The sequence below is a fragment of the Pteropus medius genome, unplaced genomic scaffold (genome assembly GCF_902729225.1).
Source record: "Pteropus medius unplaced genomic scaffold, Ma_sr-lr_union100, whole genome shotgun sequence".
In the NCBI taxonomy this organism is placed as follows: Eukaryota; Metazoa; Chordata; class Mammalia; order Chiroptera; family Pteropodidae; genus Pteropus; species Pteropus medius.
In genome coordinates this window covers 22,757,380-22,781,594 of record NW_024349797.1, presented here as the reverse complement: position 1 = coordinate 22,781,594, position 24,215 = coordinate 22,757,380, and the positions used below count along the sequence as shown (strand labels likewise).

The 24,215-nt window shown below is 45.7% G+C and overlaps 1 protein-coding gene, 1 non-coding gene and 2 pseudogenes across 9 annotated transcripts in view; 3 read left to right on the top strand and 1 right to left on the bottom strand.

Annotated features, from left to right (window-relative positions):
• Window positions 1-3,318: 3,318 nt before the first annotated feature.
• Window positions 3,319-3,437, bottom strand: LOC120619856 (uncharacterized; annotated as a pseudogene).
• Window positions 3,438-4,073: 636 nt separating this feature from the next.
• Window positions 4,074-4,192, top strand: LOC120619817 (5S ribosomal RNA). Its single transcript, XR_005657668.1, has one exon. It is a non-coding gene; the product is annotated as a 5S ribosomal RNA (ribosomal RNA).
• A 3,526-nt stretch (window positions 4,193-7,718) lies between these two features.
• MOK (MOK protein kinase) overlaps window positions 7,719-24,215 on the top strand; it is a 32,877-nt gene continuing 16,380 nt past the window's right edge. For 2 of the 8 annotated variants that reach the window (XM_039884259.1, XM_039884263.1), the window contains exons 1-2: window positions 7,721-7,883; window positions 18,680-18,794. In XM_039884259.1, the coding sequence (XP_039740193.1) occupies window positions 7,877-7,883; window positions 18,680-18,794 (122 nt within the window). In that variant the 5' untranslated portion in view covers window positions 7,721-7,876. Of the gene's footprint in view, window positions 7,884-14,168; window positions 16,221-18,679; window positions 18,795-21,363; window positions 21,703-24,215 lie in introns of those variants that run through there. The other 6 variants (XM_039884264.1, XM_039884260.1, XM_039884258.1 and 3 more) reach the window with 6 other exon arrangements.
• On the top strand, window positions 20,720-20,838 carry LOC120619810 (uncharacterized; annotated as a pseudogene).

Genomic DNA, 24,215 nt, shown 5'->3' with positions numbered 1-24,215 from the left:
GACAGAGAGGCAGAGAGACAGAGAGACAGAGAGACAGAGAATATGTTGGGAACAAAACTCAAACATGTCCCTTCCCCCACCTGGTTGTTCCAGGGTCTCTGAGAGGCTCTGACCACTTGTGCTGATATGGCAGGTGGTCCAGAGAAAGGAGCACCCGTTTTTCACACTGTGTACATCTCTGATCTGACTGCTTCCGCACCCATGTTTCATCAGGGTTCTCTGCTGCAAGCTGCAGAAGCTAAGTCCAGCTAATCTTAACAGAATACATTTAATTGAAAGGATGTTAGGTAGCTCACCTCACCACCAGGAAGTCTGGAGAACCAGGTTTAAACATATGGCCACTCAGTCTAAACTTACTAAGCCTGGTAATGCCCTAGTCCCAGGCAGCCAGCTGTGAGTAACACAGACCTAACCCTGTCCTCGTGGAGCCCACAGCTCAGCAAAGACAGGTTTGCAGTGAGTGGAGAGGCCCAGGTGTGGTGCTGAGTGTGCGTAAACCGTGCTGGTCGTGGAGGGTTCTGACACTGGGACACCTGACTGTGTTCTGAAGGTCAGGGATGGATGAGTCTACTAGACCAAAGGGCGTGGAGCCCTCTGGGCAGGGAGAACTACCCATAATGGCAGGCATCCTGTCTGTTTGCTTACAGCTGAATGCCCAGAGCCAGGCACACTGTCTGGAATAGTATGTATTTAATGAGTAGGAGTCAGATAGATGAATGAGCTAATTCTAAAATTATCTTACATTTTAAAACAAAGTCAGATAAAATCATTTCTGTTCGAACTCTCCCCTTCTAGCCCAGCCCTGATAGGGTTGCCAGATTTAGCAAATTTAGTACAAGTATGTCCCATGCAATATTTGTGACAGTTATACTAAACCAGTATTAGTTGTTTATCTGAAATTCAACTTTAACTGGGCATCCTGGACTCACCTGGCAACTCTACACCCAGACTAACGGCCATCTGAAAGATCCCACCTAACCTGCTCCTTCCCCCCTGCCCCCTCCCACCTCCCCAATATTCCCAGCCCCACCGCCCTCCGTTCCGGGCCTTGCTCACCCGCCCTGCTGCTGCCTTGGGGCTCCTGTCCCGGCTTCCTGGACCCCCTTTCTCCAGACAGTGCCAAGGCCACTCCCTCATCTCCTCTAGGCCTTTGCTTAAAAGTCACGTATTCAGCGAAGCTTCCCTGACCCCCTATGTACAGCTGCAACAGGCATCCAGAAAACCCTGCCCTTCCCGCTTCATTTCCTCCATCGCTCGCTTATTTCATGAACCGCAGGGGGGCGGTAATCTCTATTTTGCATCGCCAGCATCTAGGACAGTGGCCTAGGTGGCCATCAAGGTTTGTCGAATGAAGCTAAGTTGATGGACCGTCCCTTAGAGGTCTAGCCCTGACACAAGTCAGCCGGAGTTCCAGCCACGTTTCCCGCGAGCGCGGCGCGCCGGGCCAAGGCTGCACGGAGACCGAGGACGCAGTGGCTGAGGGTAGACGGTAGGGGGCACCCAAGACCTACGTGTCCACTCCGCACCCCGGTGCCCAGGTTTGCCCAGGCCCGCGCTGGGTCTCTGGCCTTCGACCGCCAGTTCTCAATCCACCTGACAGCTCTTCCAAGATAGACAAACGCTAATTTCCATTATTTGAGCTAGGAAAACGTAAACATACACGGTCAAAATTACACGGCACAGAGTATGATTATTCGGGTTTTTAAATGTCTGAGAGGGGGACTTTTGTCCAGGCAGCTAGCTACCCTAGATTTTAAACAGTCCATTTACTTTAAACTCAACTTATAAAATTTGTCATTCTATTTATACATTGGAACCTTTAAGTGAAAATAAAGACCTACTGTATGAGTTTTCTAGGGCTGCGTACGCAGGCTGAAGTGTCATAAGCCGGGATGGTTCCTTCGGAAGGTTCTAAGGGAGACGGTGTCCTCAGCTTCTGGGGGCTGCTGGCATCTCTGGTGTTCCTTGGCTGGTAGCGGCCTCACCCTGGTCTCTGCCTCCATGCTCACAGGGGTCCCGAGTTCCTAGAACAGTAGCTGCCACATAGTAGGTGTTTGGTAATTATTGGTTGAAAGAATGTTAAATTTATTGTGCAGGGCATTCTGTAGGCCTCTTCTCTGTAGAAGCATGCCCTTCTGTTCTGGCGACATTTCTGGTGAAGAATGGGTCTGAAGGAGATTGGATCATGTCTCTCACTCCACATTCTCTTTCTTTTTCTGGAACACCATTCTTCAGAGGTCAGCCTTCCGGGCTGGTTCTCTAATTTCCTTCTCTCTTCTATGGTTTGGGCCTCTGTATTTCGTCTCTTCCTGGACAGTTCTCTTGAACTTTCTTCCATCCTTCTTTTTACATTTTTAAGTTTTTACTCAGGGGCCTTGACACACACAAAGATAGAGCAAAACTTGATGTAGGAGCTGAATTCTTGCTAGCTGATTTTGGAAAGAAAGAGGGAGAAAAACAGAAATGAAACGCTTTGTTGTACAATATGTACTATGTCGAAGCTGTTAGACAATACGAAAGAAAACTAGATAAACAGAAGGACTTTTCAGACGTGGCTTCTAATTTGCTACAACAAATCAGGTGGTTCCAGAGACTTTAACAAATGTTCTTCCTTCAGGCATGGACATTACTTGCAAAGCTCTTACAAAGATCGCTTTTAGACGTTAAGAGAGAGCCATAGAAACACAGAGAGCTGGAAGCCGCGGACACAGGTCTGAGCCTAGGGTGGCCACCAGTGAGTGGGCGACCTTGGCACAACGCTTCACTTCTCTGGGTCCCCAGCGACAGGCCACAAGGCTTCCACAACCTGTCAGTCTGCTGTTTAATTCCTTTTTATCAAGGGTTAAATTTGTCCTGGATGCAAATCAGTCCCTCTCTCCTATCGCTTTAAGAGCTGAATTTTAATATTTTCTAGTCTTCTTTTAGAAAACCTTTTCTTACACTTAAAAAAAAAACAAAACAACTATTATTCTATTACACTTAAAAAAAAATCTTTCTCTGAGAGAACTGCATCAACTTCTCTCTAGTCTCAAGTTCACCTATTCTTGCATCCACACTAGACGGAATCTCATTGTAGTGTGTAGTTACTTACCGATCTTCATGCTAACTTGAATGGCCAATGTTTTTCTTGCTCTTCCTTATTTCATATTACTGTTCGAGCTTAGTTTTCCTCTGAGAAATGGTTATTATTTTCTAAAATGAATCTGATTTCTAATATCTTTTTTATTTTTTAAAATTATACTATATGTATTGTTTTGTATCTTGCTTTTTAAAAATAGACTTTTACTTATTTATTTATTTATTTATTTATTTTTTTAACGCCTACAGCACTTGGTCTTCCTAGGTGGTCTCCCATCCAAGGACTAACCAGGCCCGACCATGCTTAGCTTCTGAGATCAGAGGGGATCGGGCGTGTTCAGGGTGGCGTGGGCGTAGACTTGATTTCTAATATCTTTAAGTAGATTTGCATTTTATTCACCTCACCAAAGTTAACACATATGAAATTTCTGCCATTCCTAATTTTTTTTCCAATTTCTGCCAGTTTCCTGGTTAGAACATTAACTAAGATGCTCAGCAGGAGCAAACAGATTCCCTGCTAAACATCACCTAATGGCTGAATCTCTTGACATTGGAAAACAGGGAACTGCTAATGTTAGGCTACGGGGTGAACTGCCTGAGAAACTCATTTCGAATGAGTCAAAAAGCTCAAGTGGCTATAATTAGGCAGTGTTCATGCCGAGTTTAAAAGCTGAACCCTACGATGCAGGGTGGCTCCATCTCTTGAGCGTGGAATACTCGCATCTGGCGGCTGGCACTGTGTGCTGTGCAGGCAAGGGGCTCGGGGCAAAATTGCTGTTTCTCATCTGTTGATTCTTCTTGTCATTTCCGGCATGAGTGATCCAGGGAAGCAGGTGACCAGGCCACATACAGCTGAAACCTGAGAAGGCCAACACCCCTGCGTGGTGTTTGAGAGTGTTTTTGTAGGGAGAGATGTCCCCCAGCAATTGCTTTTTCTTTGCGAAGTAGCATTTCCTAGTCTATTTAGAATTAAAGAAAGAATAAAGAATTATCTAGTCTACGGCCATGTCACCCTGAACACGCCCGATCCCATCTGATCTCGGAAGCTAAGCAGGGTCAGGCCTGGTTAGTCCTTGGATGGGAGACCACCTAGGAAGACCAGGTGCTGTAGGCATAAAAAGAAAAAAATAAAAGAATGATCTAGGCCTGGGATTCTCAAAACAAAGTCACTGGTGCAGCAGCAGCATCCCCTGGGATCCTGTTTAAGATGCCAATTCTCAAGCCCCAACCTGGACTCGGAATCTCTGGGGCCTGGAATCTGGATTTAAGAAACCAGAGTCACCTGCAGGCAGATGGTTTTAGCACGTGCTAAAGTTTGAGAACCAGCGCTCTAGGCAAAATCTTTTCATTCCCTTCTTGTCTTCCTGCCACAGTCCCCTGTCTGTGTCCTTTGGTTTTTCATGCTGTAGGCCCTTCCCCTATGCCTCTCCCGGTGCCTAGAGATGTGACATGCAGGCTGTGCACCAGGGATCTGGGCTGGATAGGCAGGTGAGGGCTGCAATGCAGCAGGCCCTGCTCACCAGGGCAAGTACAGTAAGTCCGTGTCCACTCACAGGAGGCGCCTTGTCCTAACTCCCCAGGACCTAGGGTCTCCTATATGATTTCACCACTGAGAAATCCTATCAGTGGTGAAGAAGCAGAAAATCCACCAGCACGTGGTGATCAGAAACAATTAGGCTGGGACTCACCTGTTAAATGCATTTACCTGTTTAACAGATGCCTGATGAATATCCAGTAACACGAGCTGCCTGCGTGGAGATAAAACAGGTGGGCGGCCCAAGATGCTTAGAACCTACCTGGGTAGAAGAAAGAAACATGAGGAGACAGTGAGAGAAAGATAAATGCAACATCTAGACAAGTGTCAAAATGAGGGGAAAGACCACAAGGAGATAAGAAGGATAAACTCGAATCCCTGTGGTCCGCAGACGTTAGACGTGGCCTTGCAGAGCCACCGAAGACGGCACATTGACCATGATAATACCGGCAGCAAGCACCTTTGGTTGGTTTTTCAATTTATTTTGAGATAAAATTCACATCAAATACTATTCTAATCATTTAATATTCATTTCTGTGGTTTTTCGTAGACTTACGCAGTTGTGCAACCATGGCCACTAATTTCGGAACATTGACAGCATCACAAAAAGGAGCCCCGTACGTATTAGGGGTCACCCTCCACTTCCCAGCCTCTGGCAATCGCTCATCGACTTTCTGTCTCCACGGATTTTGCCTATTCTGGACGTTTCCTATAAATGGAATCGTACAACATGTGGCCTTTAGTGTCTGGCTTCTGTCACTTAGCATCAAATTTTTGAGACTGCTTAATGGGTATGGGTTTTCCACTGGGGTGATGAACATATTTTGGAACTAGGTAGAGGTCATGGTTGCATAACTTTGTGAATGTAGTAAATGCTTGAATGATCAGACGGACCATCAGAAATGGCCTAGATGCCCATCAGCAGAGTCCCAGTTAATAAGGATGGTACAAGCACAGAATAGAGCCGCCATCAAATAAAACAAAGGTGCTCTCCAAGTTAAAGTGTTGAGTGAAAAATGCAAAGTGCCGAACAGTTTATACTATGCCACCATTTGTGTAAGAAAAAGGAAAAATGAATAAAAGATCTCTTATAGGTTGACTATTCTATGGAGAGAGAAACTGGGGCAGAAGGGTACGAGCGGGGATTTCTGTTGTATTGTTTTTATTGTCTTTGAATCTTGAATCATGTAAATGTATTACCTATTAAAAAAAGATAACACTGTATAACACGTTGTTTGATTAAGGAAAGATAACCTTCTAAACCCAAACCATTTTGGGCTGAAAAGTGTGAGAGGAGAGAAAGGAGGGAAGATGGGGCGGGCGAAGGGTGAGGGACTGAAGATTTCAGGTAGAGGGAGAAATCCGGATTTACGGGGTGACAAATCTGGATTTATCTTGCGACAGGCACTTGTGGAGACTTGGTCTCAGTGGAGCTGGAAGGAAGAGGCTGGGATCAGCAAGAGGTGAGTTGGGCAGAAAAAGGAGGAGGGGCATGAAGAAAACCGAGGGGTCTGCAGGGGAAATGGGGAGAAGGGAAGTGTCAGGTGGGGTGCACCTGGGCAGATGATTTTGCCCTTGGCTGAGATGGGATCCCAGGAAAGTAGGTCTGGGTGAAAGATGGTGAGGCTAGCTTGGGAAGTGTTAGGGGAGAGGCCTGCGCTGGGCTTAGGAGCGGGGTAGCTTCCATCCAGGGGAGGAGAGATAAATCGTGTCCCAGAGTGAGGACAAGAGAGAAGGCTGGGAAATTGAAAATAGAAATTGAAACTGAAGAATTTCCTGTTTCAATCTTTTTCTTGAATGGCTTCTTAATTTTAGTAGCTAATATCGAGTGTCCAAGCAGTGTGGGGAGAAGAGGATTCATATGCAGAGCTCTGTAAGTATCGATAGTGTTTTTGGAGAGTGATTTAATCAATCCACATTTACATTTGTAGATGCCTTTCAACCTGTCAGTTCCTACAGAAACAGTCTCGTGTGTGTTCAGAGATATGCACACAGATATTTCCTTAAGTATTGTTTGTAATAGCAAAAATGAGAAACAGTAATAGGGATGTGGTTTAAAGTCAAGAGTATATCCATACTATGAAATATTAGGCAGCAGTTAAAAAGCATAGGGTAGCTCTATATGTGCTCATATTAAAGATGACTATGATTCATTGAATATGATTCATTCAGTGAATAAAGCAAATTATAGAAGAATGTGAATTTCGATTATGGAAAAAATCTGTCCAAATTTATACACAGAAATTCTGAAAAGATGCCACCCAACTGTTGCTGGTGGTCAACTCTGGGGAGGATGCGGCATGAGAAGTGCTTTGAAAGAATTCTTTCGAATTTTACTTTATATACTTCTGCGCTTTGATTTTTTTTACAATAGACACATTTTACTTAATTTCAAAAATTAATAGGAAAAAACAGGAATACCTGATCTTAAGGCGTAGTTGTAAGGATGAAATAAACAAATAAATGACAATGAACTTCATAAAATGCTGTGCGGATAAAGAAGTAGTTATTTTTATCGTATTTTTACTTCCTCGAGGGCTAAGCCACTGTCTGCTCCGTCATCTTATCTGCACATAGTTCATTCATCTATTAATTTCTTCAATTTGACAGTAGAATCCAAGTTTCAAGAAGTGAGGGATCTTGTTCACACCGCTCTGCTACATGTCCCCAGTGCCTGCAACGGTGCCTGGCGTTCAGTAAATGTTCATTGAATTAAAAAAAGAAGAACTTACAAATGGGCTGTTATGTACCAGACTGCTAGTTAGTAGATGCTCAATTGTAGGATGAGACTTCAAAGAACAGGTATCAGTTGACAATTATTTAGTGCGTGCCAGCCCAGTTAAAGTTCAAGGCTGTCGTCCGCCCAGACATTAGGCCCCAAATAGGTAAATTCTCAGGAGGGCTGGGAATACCACGATCCTGGCAAACGTCGCCTACACTCAGAGGCGGGGCACTTTGAGAGTGGCGAGGGACGTTGCTTAGCAACGAGACCGCGGAGGCGGACCCCACTGCGCACGCGTACAGGTGAGGCCGGCGGTCGCTGGCCGTCCGTTTTGCGCACGCGCGGGAAGCGGCTTCTGGGCCTTCAGGGCTTGACGGTTGCTAGGGTGACAGCGATACAACATGGCGGCCGGGTCCTAACGCTCTCGGACGAGGGACCGCCGCCGAGGTCCTAGTTCCGGACCCTGCCTCGGAGGCGTGGAAGCCAAGGGCTCCCCTTTCTGCCCCTTTCCTCTCCGTCCAGTACCGGCTTCCGCATCCAGGATGAAGAGTGAGCGGGGCCGGGGAGGGGCGGCGACGCGAGGGCGACGGCGGGAGCTGGAGGGCCGGGCCCGGGGGCGGCCGGAGGGGCCGGAGGGCCCGGCCTCGTCGCCCTGCCGCGGGCGCTCGGGACCCCGAACCTCCCAGGGCCGTCAGAAGCCGGTGCCCCCGGGCAGCTCGAGGGGTTCGGGGCGGGTCTGACGGCGTCGACCCGCGGCGCGCCGAGGCGGGCTTCGCTGCGCGCCTGCGGGAGCGTCTGGGGAGCTGAGTGCGAATGTCACACTTTCCTAACGCTGGCTTGGACCCGAGCGCCTTCTCGAACATTCGGAAGTAATGCGAGCGCTTGCGGCGTGGCCGCCCTGCCTCGTAAGGACATCGGTCGAGGGGACCAATTGAGAGGAGAGCTGGGCAGTCGTGTTTTTATCGGAACTATTTTATAGGCATTTTGAAACAACCATTTAGTGAAATGAAGAGTGTTACTGGAAGTTGAGAAGTGAGGTGGTCAGCCCAGAAAATAGAACGGCTAAAAGACGTGCCCGTTGTAACGGGTACAGCATTACCTGGTTGAAAATGTGGACTTTTTTTTTTTTTTTTAACGTTACTGTCGAGATATAGTTGACATTTATGGTGGTAAGCCAGAGGTGCCAAAAAAAATTCCGACTTCCTTTGCTGCGGAAAGATTAAATTATTTTAGGTGTAATTGTAATGTTACTGATTGTCAATTGATAATTGTATAGCACATAAATCGTGTGACAAAGATATTTAAAATAATGCATCTCATTCACCCTTAACAAGGTGTTCTTATTTTCTCTTTTTGGATATTGTTTACATGTTTGTCTTTTTCATTAATGCACCCAAAGCTGTGATTGGAATACAAGGTCTACAAAAAGCTTTACGCTTTTGCTTATAGTGCGAACTTACGTACGCATATTTTTTACTATATTCCTTTTTCGCTTCCCAACTATTTACTTTGAACATTTTCGAATCTACAGAAACGTTGCAGGAAGAATTCCTTGGATATTTATAAACCCTTCATCAGACGCCCCATTTCACTTTCTGCTGCCTGCTCGCTCACTTGTGCTCTGGCATTTTCTCTCTCTCTAAGTTATGTATTTATTTTCACTGAACCTTTTGAGAGTTGGTTGTAGAAATCATGACATTTCACCACTAATAATTCAGCAAGAATCTGCTAAGAACAAGGACATTTTTATACACTACCACAGTAAAAATAATGTGTTGATACAATGCTGTTAACGAGTTCACAGTCTGTATTTCAGATTTTCTCAGCTATCCCAATGACATTGGTTACAGGTGTTTTTGATTTTTTTCCAGGATCCAGTCAAAAATTACAAATTGCATTTTGTTGTCATATTTCTTGGGTCTTCTTTAATTTGGCAGGGACCTGACTTTGTATTTTTCATGACGATTTTCTAGAATCCAGGCCACATGTTTTGTAGAATGCCCCCCAGTTTGGATTTGTCTGATTGTTTCTTCACGATTAGTTTTGGTGTAAATATTTTTGTCAGTGATACGTCAAAGGTGATACTGTGTCATTGTCAGTGTGTCCCATCTGGAATGGGATGTTGGTGTGTCTTAGTTTTGGTGAAGTTAGGTTTGATCGCTCGATCATTCTGTTTATTCACTTTTGCCTCATAGACCCTTCATGCCCCTCTGCTAGAGTCAACCATTTTGACCAATTTCCTATGTGTGTATATATGTATGTATGTATGAACGTGTATCTATACATTTATATATGTGTGTGTCTCCTCCCTTTTTTAAACACTAATGTTAGCATTTTATAAATATATAGAGAGACACATATATAAACACTTGCATTTTATTATATCTTTTAAACTTCCGGTTTTTTTACGTGGTAGGTATGATTTGATATGTTCTTTCAGATGGCCGTTTTGGTAGTTTTTCAATTACTTGGTCTAGTGGTACATCTCTAGTCTCTCTTCTACCTTAAAATCCAGAATGAGAACTGGTGTAACCTATTGTCCCCCAGGTGTGAGTCCTGATCATTAATTAAATATTTAACAAATAGTTGGCCGTGGAGAGACTATCCCAGAACAGGAAGTCACAGAGACAGAGTCACGGAAGTAGAATGAACAGGGAGAATGAAGAATGGTGAAATTGGACTCATCGCTTGAGGTCAGTGATTGGGGCTGAGAATACTGGATTATGTTGGTCTGTATTTTAGGGTTTTCTAGATGTCTCATTTGTTTTCTAGGCAATGCCCAAGTGTCTAGGGACATAGGGAGCATTCCGTGCGTTATGCCGGCCGCCTCCTTTCGTTTCGCACCGTTGTAAGGAGTAACACAGTGAAGTTGTTAAGACCGTGGGCGTGGCAGCCTCTGGCAGGTGACTGACCTTTCTTTTCTTATGCTTGTTTTCTTCACTCTTTCCGTTATTTACTGCAATGTAACAAGTCCCCCCAACTTGGTGGCTTAAAATAAAAACAATCATTATTCTCATGTTTCCATGGGTTGCCTGGACACGCGTAGGCAGGTCTCGCTCAGAGTCTCTTACGCAGTCGCAGTCAGATTGCAGTTGGAGGTAGAGACACCTCATAAGTGCACTCACTCGTGTGTCTGGTGGCTGGTGCTGGTTGTCCGCTGGGACCTCCGCCTGGGTTGCCAGCCGGAGCACTGGGATTTCTCGCAGTGTGGCAGTTGGGTTCTGAGGGCGAGCATCCCAAGAGGTCGAGAAGGAAGCAGCAATACCGGTCTGACCTTGCCTCAGAAATGGCAGAGTGCCACGGCCGCATCGCCCAGATCTGGGGAGAGAGAACATGGATCCCACCTCTTGATGGAGGAGTAGCAAAGACCCAAGGTCAGACGAGCCTGGGGGTGGGATCTCTAGAGGCCGCCGTCTTTGGAAAATAAAATCTGCCACACTCATTTTAAACAGGAGGAATAATACCTATTTTATATGATTGTCTAAAGGAGTAAATGAGATAACCTTCGCAAAGCTCATAGTGTAGTGGCTAGTACATGGTACGTGGAGAATGAATTACTTGTTATTCCAGAAGATGGAAGGCAGGGGTATAAAAGGCGGAAGAATGACAAACATCAGTCAGATCCTTACTTTGAAAAATTTTTACCATTGTCTGATGTAGTGGGAGTATGAATTTTTTTCCTATCTGAACTTTTTAATGGATTATTCAAAACATACCTATAAAAAGAGAAAAAAACCCTACATGTTCTGAAGACAGTCATAGTCTGTAGTCATAGTCTATTATCTCACAGATAATTTAAAAAACCATCTGTTGTAATTGCAGTGAGGTTTAAGCTTTGTCCGTTATCACTGTCTCTTTATAGAATCAAAGTTGCGAGGTACCTCAAATAATCTCGTTCCATTCTCTTCTTCCTAGTGGGCATACCACCTTCTGTTTTTATAAACAGGCACATCAACTAACATGTTTTCTCTAAATTAAAACAAAAATATGTTGGCTTTGAGAAATTCAAACAGTGGAATGTTTTGAGTAAGTCTCAGGACCTTCCCTCACCTGGCAAAGTTGGTCCTGGTTAACATTAAGTGTACTTCTGTAAATTTTCTGTGCATATTTTCTGTACATATACATACATACGTACATACATTTATCCCTTAAACAGATACCCCAAACTAAATGGGGTTATATTAAGTATATCGTACTGCAGTTTGCTAGGGTGAAGCTTCGATGAAGATGTTTGAACAAAGATTTTTGAGTAATTCTTCATGTGGCATTCCATTCCTTACTGGGTTAAAGGGTGCGATTTAAATTTAAAAAATTTAAGAGTTTACAAATAATTTGATGTCCTTTCATGTTTTCATGATGTTTGGTAGTTCAGGTCATAATTTTCCTCAGTACACCATGTAAATTAATCAGGTACAGACCTCTTCATTGAGGTTCTTGACCTTGTTTCAGTAATTTGCTTTGAATTAATCTCCTGAAGAGTGGAAATTAGAAGCTGAATCCTCTTCCTTACAAGTTTGGTTGAGACTTGTTCTCTGTACACAGTAATTAACCTCCCCCCGATTCTTATCATCCCTCAGCGGGCTATGCAGCCCCGCAGCTCCACAGCGCCAAGGCCTGTCACCTGCCTTGATTAAGATCTTTAGAAGCAGTGCTTGAATACAGATGTTTGCACTTGAGCTTGACAAGTTTCTCAAAAAGTGAATTTGACCTCCACTTTCACGGTTAAGTAAGGATTAAATTCCACTTAAACTAGCCTTCGTTTAATAAAAGTGAATGGAATCTTAATATGAATGGTCTCATTTATGTTCTTTTTCCCACCCTTTTCATACAGCTGTAGTTAAGTCCTCTTTGTCTTGAGTCTGGGTGGGTAGTTTGTTTGTGTTTTTTTGGCGACTACTGTTTTTATTCCTGTCAGTGTGGGGCCGGGTCTTTAAAGGCCTGTGAAAATATGCCGGGTCTTGTTGGAGAGAATAGAAAGATACTTTTCCTAGGTGATCCTCCATGGGAGTGCTTCTCTTTTTCGCTCTCCTGCCCTTCATCCTTGTTTTATACCCAGACCTTCTGTCCACTGAAAGAGCCTTGGGGGACACGGTGAAGCTGTATCCACCACAGCCATCTCCAGGGCCACAGGTTGTACTTATTGCTGGCTGGCCGTGACGGTCTGGAGGCAGCCTGGAATGTTGGCCCACACTCAGAATTTATAGTTATATATTAAAGTGTACAGTTGACTTTTGTCCAAGGAAGTCTGCCTAACTTAATTTACCTGTGCCGAAACACAGACTGGAGTTTGTTGTGTAAAGTTCCCCCTTCTTCTCTTCTCAAATCTGAATTCCTCAGTCCACAGCCCGACTTTCAGTAACCGGCCTTCGTCCTTCTGGTGAGCTGTCTGTCCCCCTTCAAATTGCTATTATAGTATTAAGATAGTTCATTTTAAGCTCACGTTTCTGTTGGCAGTTAGCCAACGGGTTCACCGATTTCTTAAACTTCTTGAGAATGCCCACGCCCACACCACACACATTTATAGTAATACATTCATTGTGAGCATTGAAAGCTACAGAAAATTATAATGAGGAAATGAAATCACCATCAGTCCCACCCAGGTATGGTGTTACGGAACTGAAGGGGTTTGCAGCTTGGGGTGTTCTATTTGAGAGCAAGAGATGGCTCTCGCTAGGTAGTTCTGTTTACTGCAGCAAGTGAAGGCGGCAGGGATTCACATGCAAAGCTCTGTCTCCCCGCAGGGAGGCCGCCATTGCTTCTGTAGAGTATCCGGTTAATTACATGTCGATTTCTTCTTTGCAGTTGGCCACACTTATCCAGTTGGGTTCTTGTCAGGCTCATTCTGTTTATAGCTACTTCTGGAAAATTCTGTGCTACATTTTAACAGTTAGCAAGACTAGCATTTAGTAAGAACCACCCAGACCTTGATACCCTTGTCTTATCTAAGGATAGATACTTTAAAAATTTTTACACATTTGCACCCACTCTTTTTCTATGCAGGTGTATGTATTTGTAGGATCATTACCATCCTGTTTTACCTTAACATTAAATTATGGCCGAATATTTTTCTATATCATTAAATATTATTTGACAGCATCATTTTTAATGACTACATAATATTTTAGCTTGTGGCTATTCCATAATTATTAGATCATTTCCTTGATATTAAATATTTAAGTTTTTAGTATTCTTGCTGTTGCGACGCTGTGATGAACATCTTTGTCTATAAACTTTGTTCGTGTCTCTGTTGGTATTTTTGGGTTAAGAACCTGGAAGTGTAATTGCTGAGCCAAAGGACGTGGACTCTTATCTAATACCTTTTTCCTACTTAAACAAGTAATTCATGTTTATTGTAGCATATTCACACCATGCGGAAACGGTAAAGCAGAAAGCGAGAGTCTGCCGTCCGCCTTCTCCAGGAAGCGCGTCCCCGCCTGGGGGGAGCGGCTGTTCTCAGGGGCTTGCTGCTCGTGGCCGTGTCGGTCGCACCACCTCACACGGGCACTGCCACTCCGCAGCCTTGTTCCTGTGTGCAGTACACACGCTCGTTGCAGACCTTTGCCGCTTTGATAGAACTTTTTCTTTTTTTTTAAGCAGCTCTTCTAACTTTGTATTCCTTTGAGTTACTAGTAGTTTTTTGTGTTGACCATTTTGATCTCTTAAGTGAATTGTCTTAATGTTGTTCTTGGCCTTTTTTTTCATTGAGAGATATTAGTGTTTTGGTTATTTATTTGTAAGTAGCTTTTATAAATAAATATATTAGGTGTTGTCATATTTGTTGCAAATATTTTTTCAGATTGTAGTTTGTTCGTGAAGTTTCCGACGTAAACACATTAAAGCGTGTCGCTAGGCTCGCTTCTGGATCTTCCTTTGTGACTTCCTTCATTGACCTTCAACTTTAAAAGGCCATTCCCATTTGATGGGCTATATATGAATGCGTTTTCTTTTAGTTAGATTTTTACATTCAACTTTTTACCACTATTTACCAACATTTAAGTGCATCGTGGAATAAGGATCTAACTGGAATTTTTAAAATGTGAAATCTCCAGATTTTAACAGCGTAATTGAGGTTATTTGCACACAGTAAAATTCACCAATTTTAATTGTACAGTTTAATGATTTTTTGCAAATGTGGACAGTGGTGTTTCTGCCACCACAACCAAGGTGTAGAAACCCTACATCACCCAAAAAGCTCCCCTATGGCCCTTCGCAGTCCCCTCCTCTACTCCTGGCTCCAGGGATCACTGATGTGCTTTCTCTTTTCTAGAATTTCATATAAATGCAATGTAGTAATGTATATGTAACTATATGTGGTCTTTTGAATCTGGCCTATTTCATTTAGCATGATGTTTTCGAGGTTCATGCATGTGGTGGCATGTGTCAAGGGTTCTGTCTTTTTTATTGCTGAGTAGTATTCTGTTGCATGTATGTATCACAATTTATTTGTTCAGTTAGGGAATATTTAGGCCGTTTCCATTGTTTGGCTACTGTGAATAATACCACCATGAACATTCATGTACAAGTCTGTGTGGAAATATGTTTTCATTTATCTAGGATAGTTCCTGAGAGTGGAATTGCTGGATTGTATGGTAAGTGTATATTTAACTTTATAAGACACCTCCAGACTATTTTCGGAAGCGGCTGTACCACTTTTCATTCCCATTATCCATATATGTGAGATTCATTTACGCCACATCTTCGTCAACACTTGGTATTTTCAGTCTTTTTAGTTTTAGCCGTTTTAGTGGCTGTGCTTTAACTTTAGTTTTAAGAGACAGTTGTTCCCGCTTTGTTAAATGACTGTCCCACGTCATGAAAGGCAGGAGGTTGCGGCTCAGTGCAGGCATCGTCAGGGAGTGTCGAGAGACCCGATTGCCTGATGGATGAGCTGTGTCAGAGCTTTGAAAGTGACTGGATCAGGAGAGACCAAGCAGGACTCGGTGGTTACCTGAGAGGGTTCTGCCCCTCACAGCTGGGGTTTGTGCCTCGCTGTTCCCCTGCCACAGAACCAGTCCCTGTGTCACTGGCAGTGGGCCCCGAGTTCTGCCTTTTTCACGGACCTCGTCGGCTGAGCCAGAGATTCTGGAAGAGATCCATCACCGAGGTCAGCGCTCTCACAGGTGCATTTGCGTGACTTCATCTGCGTCCTCTTGGTGTGGTCTGCTTGTGGGAGGCAGCAGGGGTGGTGTGGTCAGGAAGTGGCTTCTGGAGTGAGATGCCCTGATGTTAAGCCCTGCCCTTCCGCGGATGGATGTGATCTTGGGCAGGCTACTTAACCTCTCTGTGTCTTTGTTCCTCGTTTGTAAGGTGGGGTAATGGGGTACCCATTGCATGTTGAGATGATTAAATGAACAATGGTGCCTGACACCTAGCTCAGATCTTGGTGTTTAGTAACACTGTTTTCCAATAAAAGGAACAAGAGCTCTTTGGAGAAATGGCTGATCCCAGGGCTGAGACAGGAAATATACAAGATTTGGTAGTGCCAGGAAGTGAGAAAGAACTAAAAACAAACAAATCCCTTATCGATGGGGACATTTCAAAGTGACACAGGAGCCAATTGAAAGTGCTCCCAGTGGTGAAAGCAATTTGGGCAACAAAATAAAGTAGTAGTAGATTATCTCAAAATATAAGATAAATATCCATGCATCTGTACTAATATAAACGATTGAATAAATAAATGGGAGAATAGACCAGCTTCCCTTGTTGAAGAGTGCCAACCAACTTACGTAGGTGCTCCGCCCTCCAGGAGGGGACAGTATCCCCTACTCGTGAAGCGTGCGACATGTGGTATGACTTCTTCCAAAGGGCACAGTATGGAAAGAGGGGAAGGAGAGCCACTTTGCAGTGGAGCAACTTGACAGACATGGCCTCAGCCTGGTGATCAAGGTCAGCATCCACGGTGACAAGTCATGCTGATAGTACGAGCCCTTGGTATGCTGTCATGAAATGGTGTGGTAGTGCTGTAGCCTTCTTCCCCCGAACCCATAACCTGAGTCTGATCGTGCGGAAAACAGCCAGATCCCAGTAGATCCCGTCTGACCTGTGCTCCTCCACACTGTCAGTGTTACCCAGACAAGGAACGTCTGAGACATGACAACTAGATGTAATGTGGTCTCCATCAGCCTGACACAGATCGTTCGATCTAGGCGATTCCGTGAGACCCCGCCTCCCCCAACTTGCGGGCCCACCCAAGCTGCTTCCAGTGGCTTCTCCATACTAATGGTCTGTCTTGGCTCATGCTGCAGACTTTCCTAAAATCTCTCAAAGCCTCACAAAACATAAAGAAGCAGGATCTGGCTTTGATGTGCTCGAACCTCTTGCTGAGCAGCCCCAAGCCCAGCACTAGCAGCAGCCAGCCTTAGTTTCTGGGTTGGCCTCTCAAGGTGCCTATAAGCCCAGCACGGGTGGCAGCCTCTGTGGATTACTTGGTGATGTTACCTGGTGGCTCCAGAAGTGCATAGGCTGTGGCTGAACTTGGCCTGCAGCTGGGCCTCTCCTAGGAGGCCCTTGGGCTGGCTCACCCAGTGGCCCGCTTTGACTTGTGACAGAGCCTGAGCACCACCCAAGGCTACATCTGAGGAGGACACATCCAAAAGGCAGACTGGGCACCAGAGCCCTGCTAAAGTGAATCCTGCTCCGCAGGGTCAGCCCCTCACTGGCCAGTCCTCACAACCAATCAGCCTGGGGTTCAGTCCCTCCATCGGAGTGCAAACGGCACCCAAATCTCAACTACAGCAGGAGGGCACACATAGCCCACACAAGGGACACACCATGAGCACCTCTCTCAGGTGACCAAGGAAGACTGTGCCACTGGGCCCCACAGGACACTTTACTAAGACTGGGAGACTTAGGAGCCCTACCCAACACATAGAAAAAACAAAGTGGGGAGACAAACATGTCTCACATGAAAGAATGGAACAAAGCTCCAGATAAAGAACTGAACAAAATGGAGACAGGCAAGCTACCAGATGCAAGTTTCAAAACACCAGTTATAAGGATGTTCAGTGAACTTGGGGGAAGAGTAGATGAACTCAGTGAGACCGTTAACGAAGAGCTAGAAAACATAAAAACAGAGATGGAAAACAAAAGAGAACCCGTTAGAAATGAAGAATACGACATCTGAGATGGATATGGAGGGTCACGCGTAGGGGTTTCCTTTTTGCTTTCTTTGTTTTAACTTTTTTTTACGGAATTACATATCGTTTCTAGAAAACATTATCACTTCTAAAAACATAGTGCCTTTTTACTGCCGTTTGTTCCCATCAGAGCTCACATGAGGTATTACAAATGTGCCCTAAGAGGTGGTGAGGCGGGGCCCTCCTTCGGAGCCGAACGCCGTTACGAGCCTGCTCTGTGCGGATGTAGGTTGGGACCTGAACGTGATGAGCCTTTTTGGTCCAGGTTTGCTTACTAGGTTTCTGATCTAGTTGCGTCTGGTCAGTTCCGCACTCCAGGTTCTGTTCTTTACATAGTTCTCCACGCCACCTACTTTTTTTTGGCCTTGCTCTTCCGCTTCTGGAGCTCTGCCCGCGGGGTCTGCCTGGAGGCCTGAAACAACACTTGTCCCTCTGACTCTCCCCGACCCTCTCCCGGGCCAGCAGGCTCAGCAGACACGTGGCCCGCGAAGGGCAGCGGCTGCTCATGCAGGCATTGTTTTGTTCTGTGGTACCACGCTCCCCTGCGGTCCAGCCTGCTGTCTGTCACCTGCCTATATGTTTTAGGGTTTTGTTACCAGCAGCCCCCCACTTCAAGATACTTATTTCTGTGTCTGTCAGAGTTCAGTCAGGAAAACAAACTACTCCAGGTGTTTTAAGCGGGAAGGGCTTCATCACAGCGAATTAGATATGAAACCATTGTCTCTGCTGGGGCGATGGTGGTGGCTGCAGAGCTGGGGAAGGCCGCTGTTAGCTTTCGGGAGATCAGGACACGTAAGACTATGGGAAGCTGCCCCTGACCTCGGGTCGGCTGGGCCTTCTGTGGGACCAGGGAGGGTGACTTTCAGGAGAATGCCCCGAGGCGGCTGGTGCCCGCGCCTCGCAGTCCCAGCCGGCCTCCCGCCTTCTGCTTCTCAAGTCCGGTGGGGTCACTGAGCCTCTCATCCTGGCCAGGATCCGGGTCCCGGTTCCCAGCTATGGAGCAGGCAGCGTAGACTGGAAGGAGCGGGTGCTTGTCGCCAAAACACAAAATGAAGAGGACACTGAACCTTAGCAAGAGGAGAAATGAGCCTCGATATGTGTATATGTGCTCTTGGATCATCTTACCGACAAAGCATCTTGCTGTCTGGAAATATGTACAAAATATATGCAAAAATAAAATTTTCTTCTTATAATTGTTTTTATTTATAGGCTACAAAGCAATTGGCAAAATAGGAGAGGGAACATTTTCTGAAGTGATGAAGATGCAGAGCCTGAGAGATGGAAACTATTATGCATGTAAACAAATGAAACAGCACTTCGAAAGGTAGGTGGTCAGAGACACATTTGAGACTAAATGCAGACACAGGTTTAAATCAATAAGGACAACTTACTATTAGTGGGAAGAATGTATTCATGTAATAATCTGCAGGATACAATCAGTTTTCTTTAGGTCGTGAGGATTATGGGCTAATTTGATATTAGTCATTCTGGATTTTATTTTTGTCTCAGTTTACTGTATTATCAATGATTAATCATCACAAAAACTTAAATTGTAAAAGTATGCCTCACTTTAAGCAGTCTGTGTTCCTGAAAGTTGTGTGTGCGTGGGACTTTTATAAATGAAACTTTAGTCTAAATGTATTAGAGGTCCTTGTGGTTTAATTAATTGTGACTCAGTTAACATATTGAAAAATAATTTCCAAGTGGGGTTGGAGAAATTTATTCCCTGGGAGTGATCAGTCGCCAGTCGTGGAGAGGGGGCGTCTCTAGATTAGCCCCCGGAGGACTGCTGTGCTTCCCCCTCAGAGCAGCCTCTTAGAGTCTTGGAGTTTGCAGCTTAACCTGATCACGTCAGCATCGCACTCAGAATAACCGAGTCAAGGCTGGCTTCCCTGCAACTGTTAAGCTTTTCATAAAGAGGTTTGGAGCTCACTGTTTCTTTTTTAATATCAAAAGGATTGAAACCTCTAAATATCTAAAGCACATTTTTTAAAGCCTACTGACTCCCCACATAGATGCAGGGCTTTTGGAAGTATTTGGGGGTATGAACCTTGATTTCAAGCTCTTAGTATGAAAAATTGTTTCTCGGATCAGGGAGTATAGGACACTTAATGGTGCCAAAGAGTCTGGAGGACAGTCATGTCACCCACGTGCCATCCCCACGGGATAGTGATAATCATCCCTGTTCTGCACATGAGGACAAGTGCTTAGAGATGTGAAGTAATTTGATAATTGTCACTCTGGGTCACTAGATGGGCAGAGCCATATTTGAATCCAGATTCTTCGTTCCTCTCTGCACGTGGCGTGTGGCCATTTTAGCTGCCACCGCCCAAACTCTTCTGCTTTTGTCTGTTCTGTCTAGTCTGCTTTTGTTTCTTTATCTGTCCCCCACTCCATCTTTACCTTGAAACTCCTCGCAATGGAGAATGTGATGCCGGGTGTACTGCTTTTCCTGTATCTGAAGAGCAGACTTCCTCAAACAGCCCCCTTGGAGGAATGCACCATCAGTTCGGAGTGGCCGAGAAAGGATGGGTAGCAGCAGGCTGTGAGGCATTTGCAGGAGTCCCTGTCAGGTCCCACTGTCAGGTTCGGCAGGGGGGCGGGGGGGACGTACTCACAGACGACAGGACTTGCCATCTGTTATTTTGGTGACGAGACCAGTATAACAAGTGGACTGGATCCAGAGCCTACAGACTTCAAGCAGTCGCGAGGTCATTGCTGTGTCGGAATGATGCACAGGCTCGGCCACTCTGTGGAGCCAATGTCAAGGAGAGGCCTCACCTGGTCTCAGGTGCGCCCTCAGGAAGGTCGAGATGTCTGTAACACATTTCAGAAGTGTTTCCATCAAGGAAGATCAGGATGCGTCAGAGGGCGGGGACACTCGGTTGACGTGCAGAAGGACCTCCGTGTAACCTCAGTCCCTCGGGAGAATGTCCATTACATAAGGGGTGTGGTTTCCCAGTGGTGACCCGCCCCGACACAGCGGAAGTGCAGCCCTCGTGCACCCCAGCCCGGCGTTCTCCTGACAAGGGGCTTGAGGACCAAACGGGGGAGGGCGGGAAAGCAGCTGGCAGTGCGGCCTCACTGCTGTGCGCGTGGGAGTTTGACGGTCACAGACCACGCTCTTCACCTTCGCCGTAAAGGGGGTTGATTAGTGACTTGCTTCTAAAGAATAGAAAACAAAAAGGGAAAGATAGTAACTTTACAGCGAGAAACCTGAAGGTACCGCCCTAACCGAATGATGAGAAGTTCTACGGCCACACCACCCTGAACAGGCCCGATCCCGTCCGGTCTCGGAAGCTCAGCAGGGTCGGGCCTGGTTAGTCCTTGGATGGGAGACCACCTAGGAAGACCAGGTGCTGTAGGCATTTAAAAAAAGAAAGAAAGAAAGAAAAGAAACGCCATAGAGAGTGCTCGCTGATGTGACGGGGTGGGAAGGCGTGTCCTCTCGCGGTCCGCCCCCCACAGACCCGCAGCCTGAGAACACATCAGACGGACCCACACGGAGGGGTGTTCTCCAAAATATCTTCCCAGGACTCCTCAGAGCTGTCCAGGTCATGGAAAACAAAGGACAACCGTGTACCTGTCACACGTGGAGGTGGCCAAGGGGACAACCTGACTGCGGTGTACTGTCCTTGACCCTGGAAGAGAAAAAGACCTTAGCGGAAAATGGGAGACTGTCAAAGTATCTAGTTAACAGAGTGTTCGTGCCGCTGTCAGCTTTCCGCTCCGATCAGCGCTACGCACGAGGTCGACACGAGGGGAAGCTGGGCGAAGGGGACCTCTGTGCCATCCTTCCAGCCTTCTCGTGGTCGAAACGACCCGAGAATAAACAGGAAAAGCCAGTCAAAACCAGCGAAAGCAACCCGAGAAGATCGGGAATGACATGCGTTGCTCATAAGCTTCTTCCGTTGCTAAAGATATTGCTAATATTAATGAATTATAGGAGGAAATTACTCTATGATTTCTTCTAGAAGATAACTGCTTTGTGTCACTTCTAGGAGTGAGATCGCTAACAACTCGTTGCATGTTCCAGTGTCACTGGGATTTGATCCACAAGTTTAATGCTGTTCTTTGGTTCTGTTTCTGTTTTTTAACCGTGGAAATATTGTTTCTGGCCTTTAGAGTTTGGAGCACCTGTCATCATTGTTAAACAATTGACTCTTGTTCACTTGAAGAATGCTTTTAGGTTCCTTTCAGAAGCCGTTCCTGCCCTACTCATCGTTGTCCAGGCGAGTGCTCGGGGTCCCCCTGCACAGTGCGAGCAGTGTGAGGGACTCGAAGTGGGGGCTGCAAAGTCACGCTGGGTCTGTGGCCGGGCGCGGCGGGTGCTTGGCGCCTCCGACGCCCACCCCCTCCAGTTTGACTTCCACCCTCTCCTTCCACTTTTACAGAAATGGAGATCGATAGCTTTCTAGCGTCCTCGCTCGGTCTCTCTTCAGAACGTCCTCCCACCTGGTCGCACCAGAAGTACACAGTTCATGAGAGCCTTTCGCTCCCGTGACTGTGCTCTGTATTCTCTATGGAACTATTATAAGAAGTGGAATGAGTCTGTTTTTAAAAACATCCCTGGTCTCGATGTTCGTGTCCCGCAGCGGTGAGGTTAGCACACAGGCACGCATCCCGGCAGCTCGGGGCGGCCAGCTCGGACTCCGCGTGACAGCACTTCCTCTGCCTGTCACGTGACCTCGCGTGGTTCCGTACTCCCTCCGTTTCTTTATATGTACCATAGGGAGAACCATGGTGTTGAGCGAACCTCATAGGATCATGGTGAGGGTAAAACGAGGCAGATGACGCGCTTAGCAAAGTGCTGGCACACGGTAGTAAATCAGCTGGTCGGTAACAGTGCGAGTTAGCAGAGTTCGAAGACAATTTTGAAAATGGAAGTGAGTAGCAGTGATAATAAGTCTGATTCCAGCGATTGCTTGCTAAGCAGCTGCCGCCGTGCCAGCCCCTGGCGAGAGGTGCCCTCTTTCAGCTTAGGGGACCGTGCTTTAGAGAGAGCCATTCCCCAACCTGCTCAGTGTCGCCCAGCCGGCAGGTGTTAGGGCCCCGTGTGTGGGTCCGTTACTGGCAATTCATGTCTCTTCTGTGAAACTTGCAAGAGTATTTATTCTTAAATGTTTCACATAACTCACCAGTGAGATCATCTGGGTCTAGAAGTCTTTGTGGGGAGGATTGCCGCATCCCGAGATGTTATTACAACATCGTTCATGGGGGTGAGAAGCTGGAAACAAGGAAGTAGTGGAGTGGGTGGTACATGGTCCGTCCGTAGCATGGAACGTTAAAGAATCTAATATGCCAAATGATTTGGATTTTCGTAAGATTTTTAAAAAGCTTTATTGACATATAATTTATATATCACTTACACATCATAAAATCCACCCGTTGTAAGTGAGTTTTAGGAAATTTTTACAGTTGTGCAACTGTCACCATAATCCCGGGTTTGAACACTTCCGCCATCACCTGCGAGGAGGCTTTGGATAACAAAGCCTGCTTCTTCGATAAACACAGGACTATTTTTGATTTTCAATTTTACTTTTTTACATCAGATTCGATAATTACGTTTATCCAGGAACTGACCATTTAATCTGAATTGTCATATTCATTGACATATAGTTGTTCATAATGCTTCCTTATTGTCTTTTTAATATCAAACTGTAGAGATGGCCCTTCTTTCGTTCTTGATACTGGTTGGTGGTGGTGGTTCATGTCTGTTTCTCTGTCGCTCTTGCTTAGGGGTTTATCAGTTTTATTACTCTTCTCAAGGAACCAGCTTTGGGCGTTGTAAACTTTCTCTGTTGTTTGCCTATTTTCTGTTTCCTTGAATTCTACTCTTTATTATTGCTTTTCTTCTACTTACTTCGGGTTTAATTTAACTCCTCTTACTCCACTTTCTTAAGGTGCACACAAACCCTTGACTTTAACCGTCTCTTCCTTTCTAACATAAGCACTGAAAGAAGATGCCAGAAGGCACCTTTTACCTGCCCGCTCTGAACTGTGCTGCGCCGTGCCGCGCCTGCTTTATTACGTGGTTTGAAATGTTTTCCAATTTCCCTTGACTTCCTCTTTACCTGTGGGTGCTGGACAGGCGCGTTGCTTAGTTTGCAAGTATTTGGGCCTTTTCTAGGTAGCTGACTCCTAGTGATTTCCGATGTACGTCCATGTGCTCAACAGACATGCTCTGTAGGGCCTTCAGTCTTGTGACAGTCATGGAGACTTGTCTTCGGGTCCAGCATACTGTTCGTCTGAGTGAGCGTTGCCTAGATTCTTGAAAAGCATGTCCTTACACTCAGACTCTTAGCCCTTCTTACAGATCAGGCTCCCATTTGTTGGCGAGCGTGAGAGAGACTTAAAACATTCGGCCGTGTTGATTTAAAACAATAATAATATACTGTTGGGTATAACCACTCTTTGAATAACCTGACAAAATGGTGAGCTTTACACTGTATACTAAAAGTTAGCAGAACAGTTTCACCAGTTCAGAGAAAGAAGATCATTCCCACAGCTTCTTTTCCCTTTTCGTGTGAGGGTCTGTCTGGAGGCAGGGCCACCTCAGGCTGTCGGCCTGGTACACTTGTGTTGGCCTGATTTTGGTTGAGGACGCTATGTCAGGCAGAGCAGTCTGCTTAAAGAAAAGCCTGCAGTAAGACACACCTGAGAGAGCACCTGTCATCAGGTGAATGAAATGGAAACAATGTAGAGCCTTTATTAGGGAGGAGAAGGAAGGGTGGGTCTGTTTGTG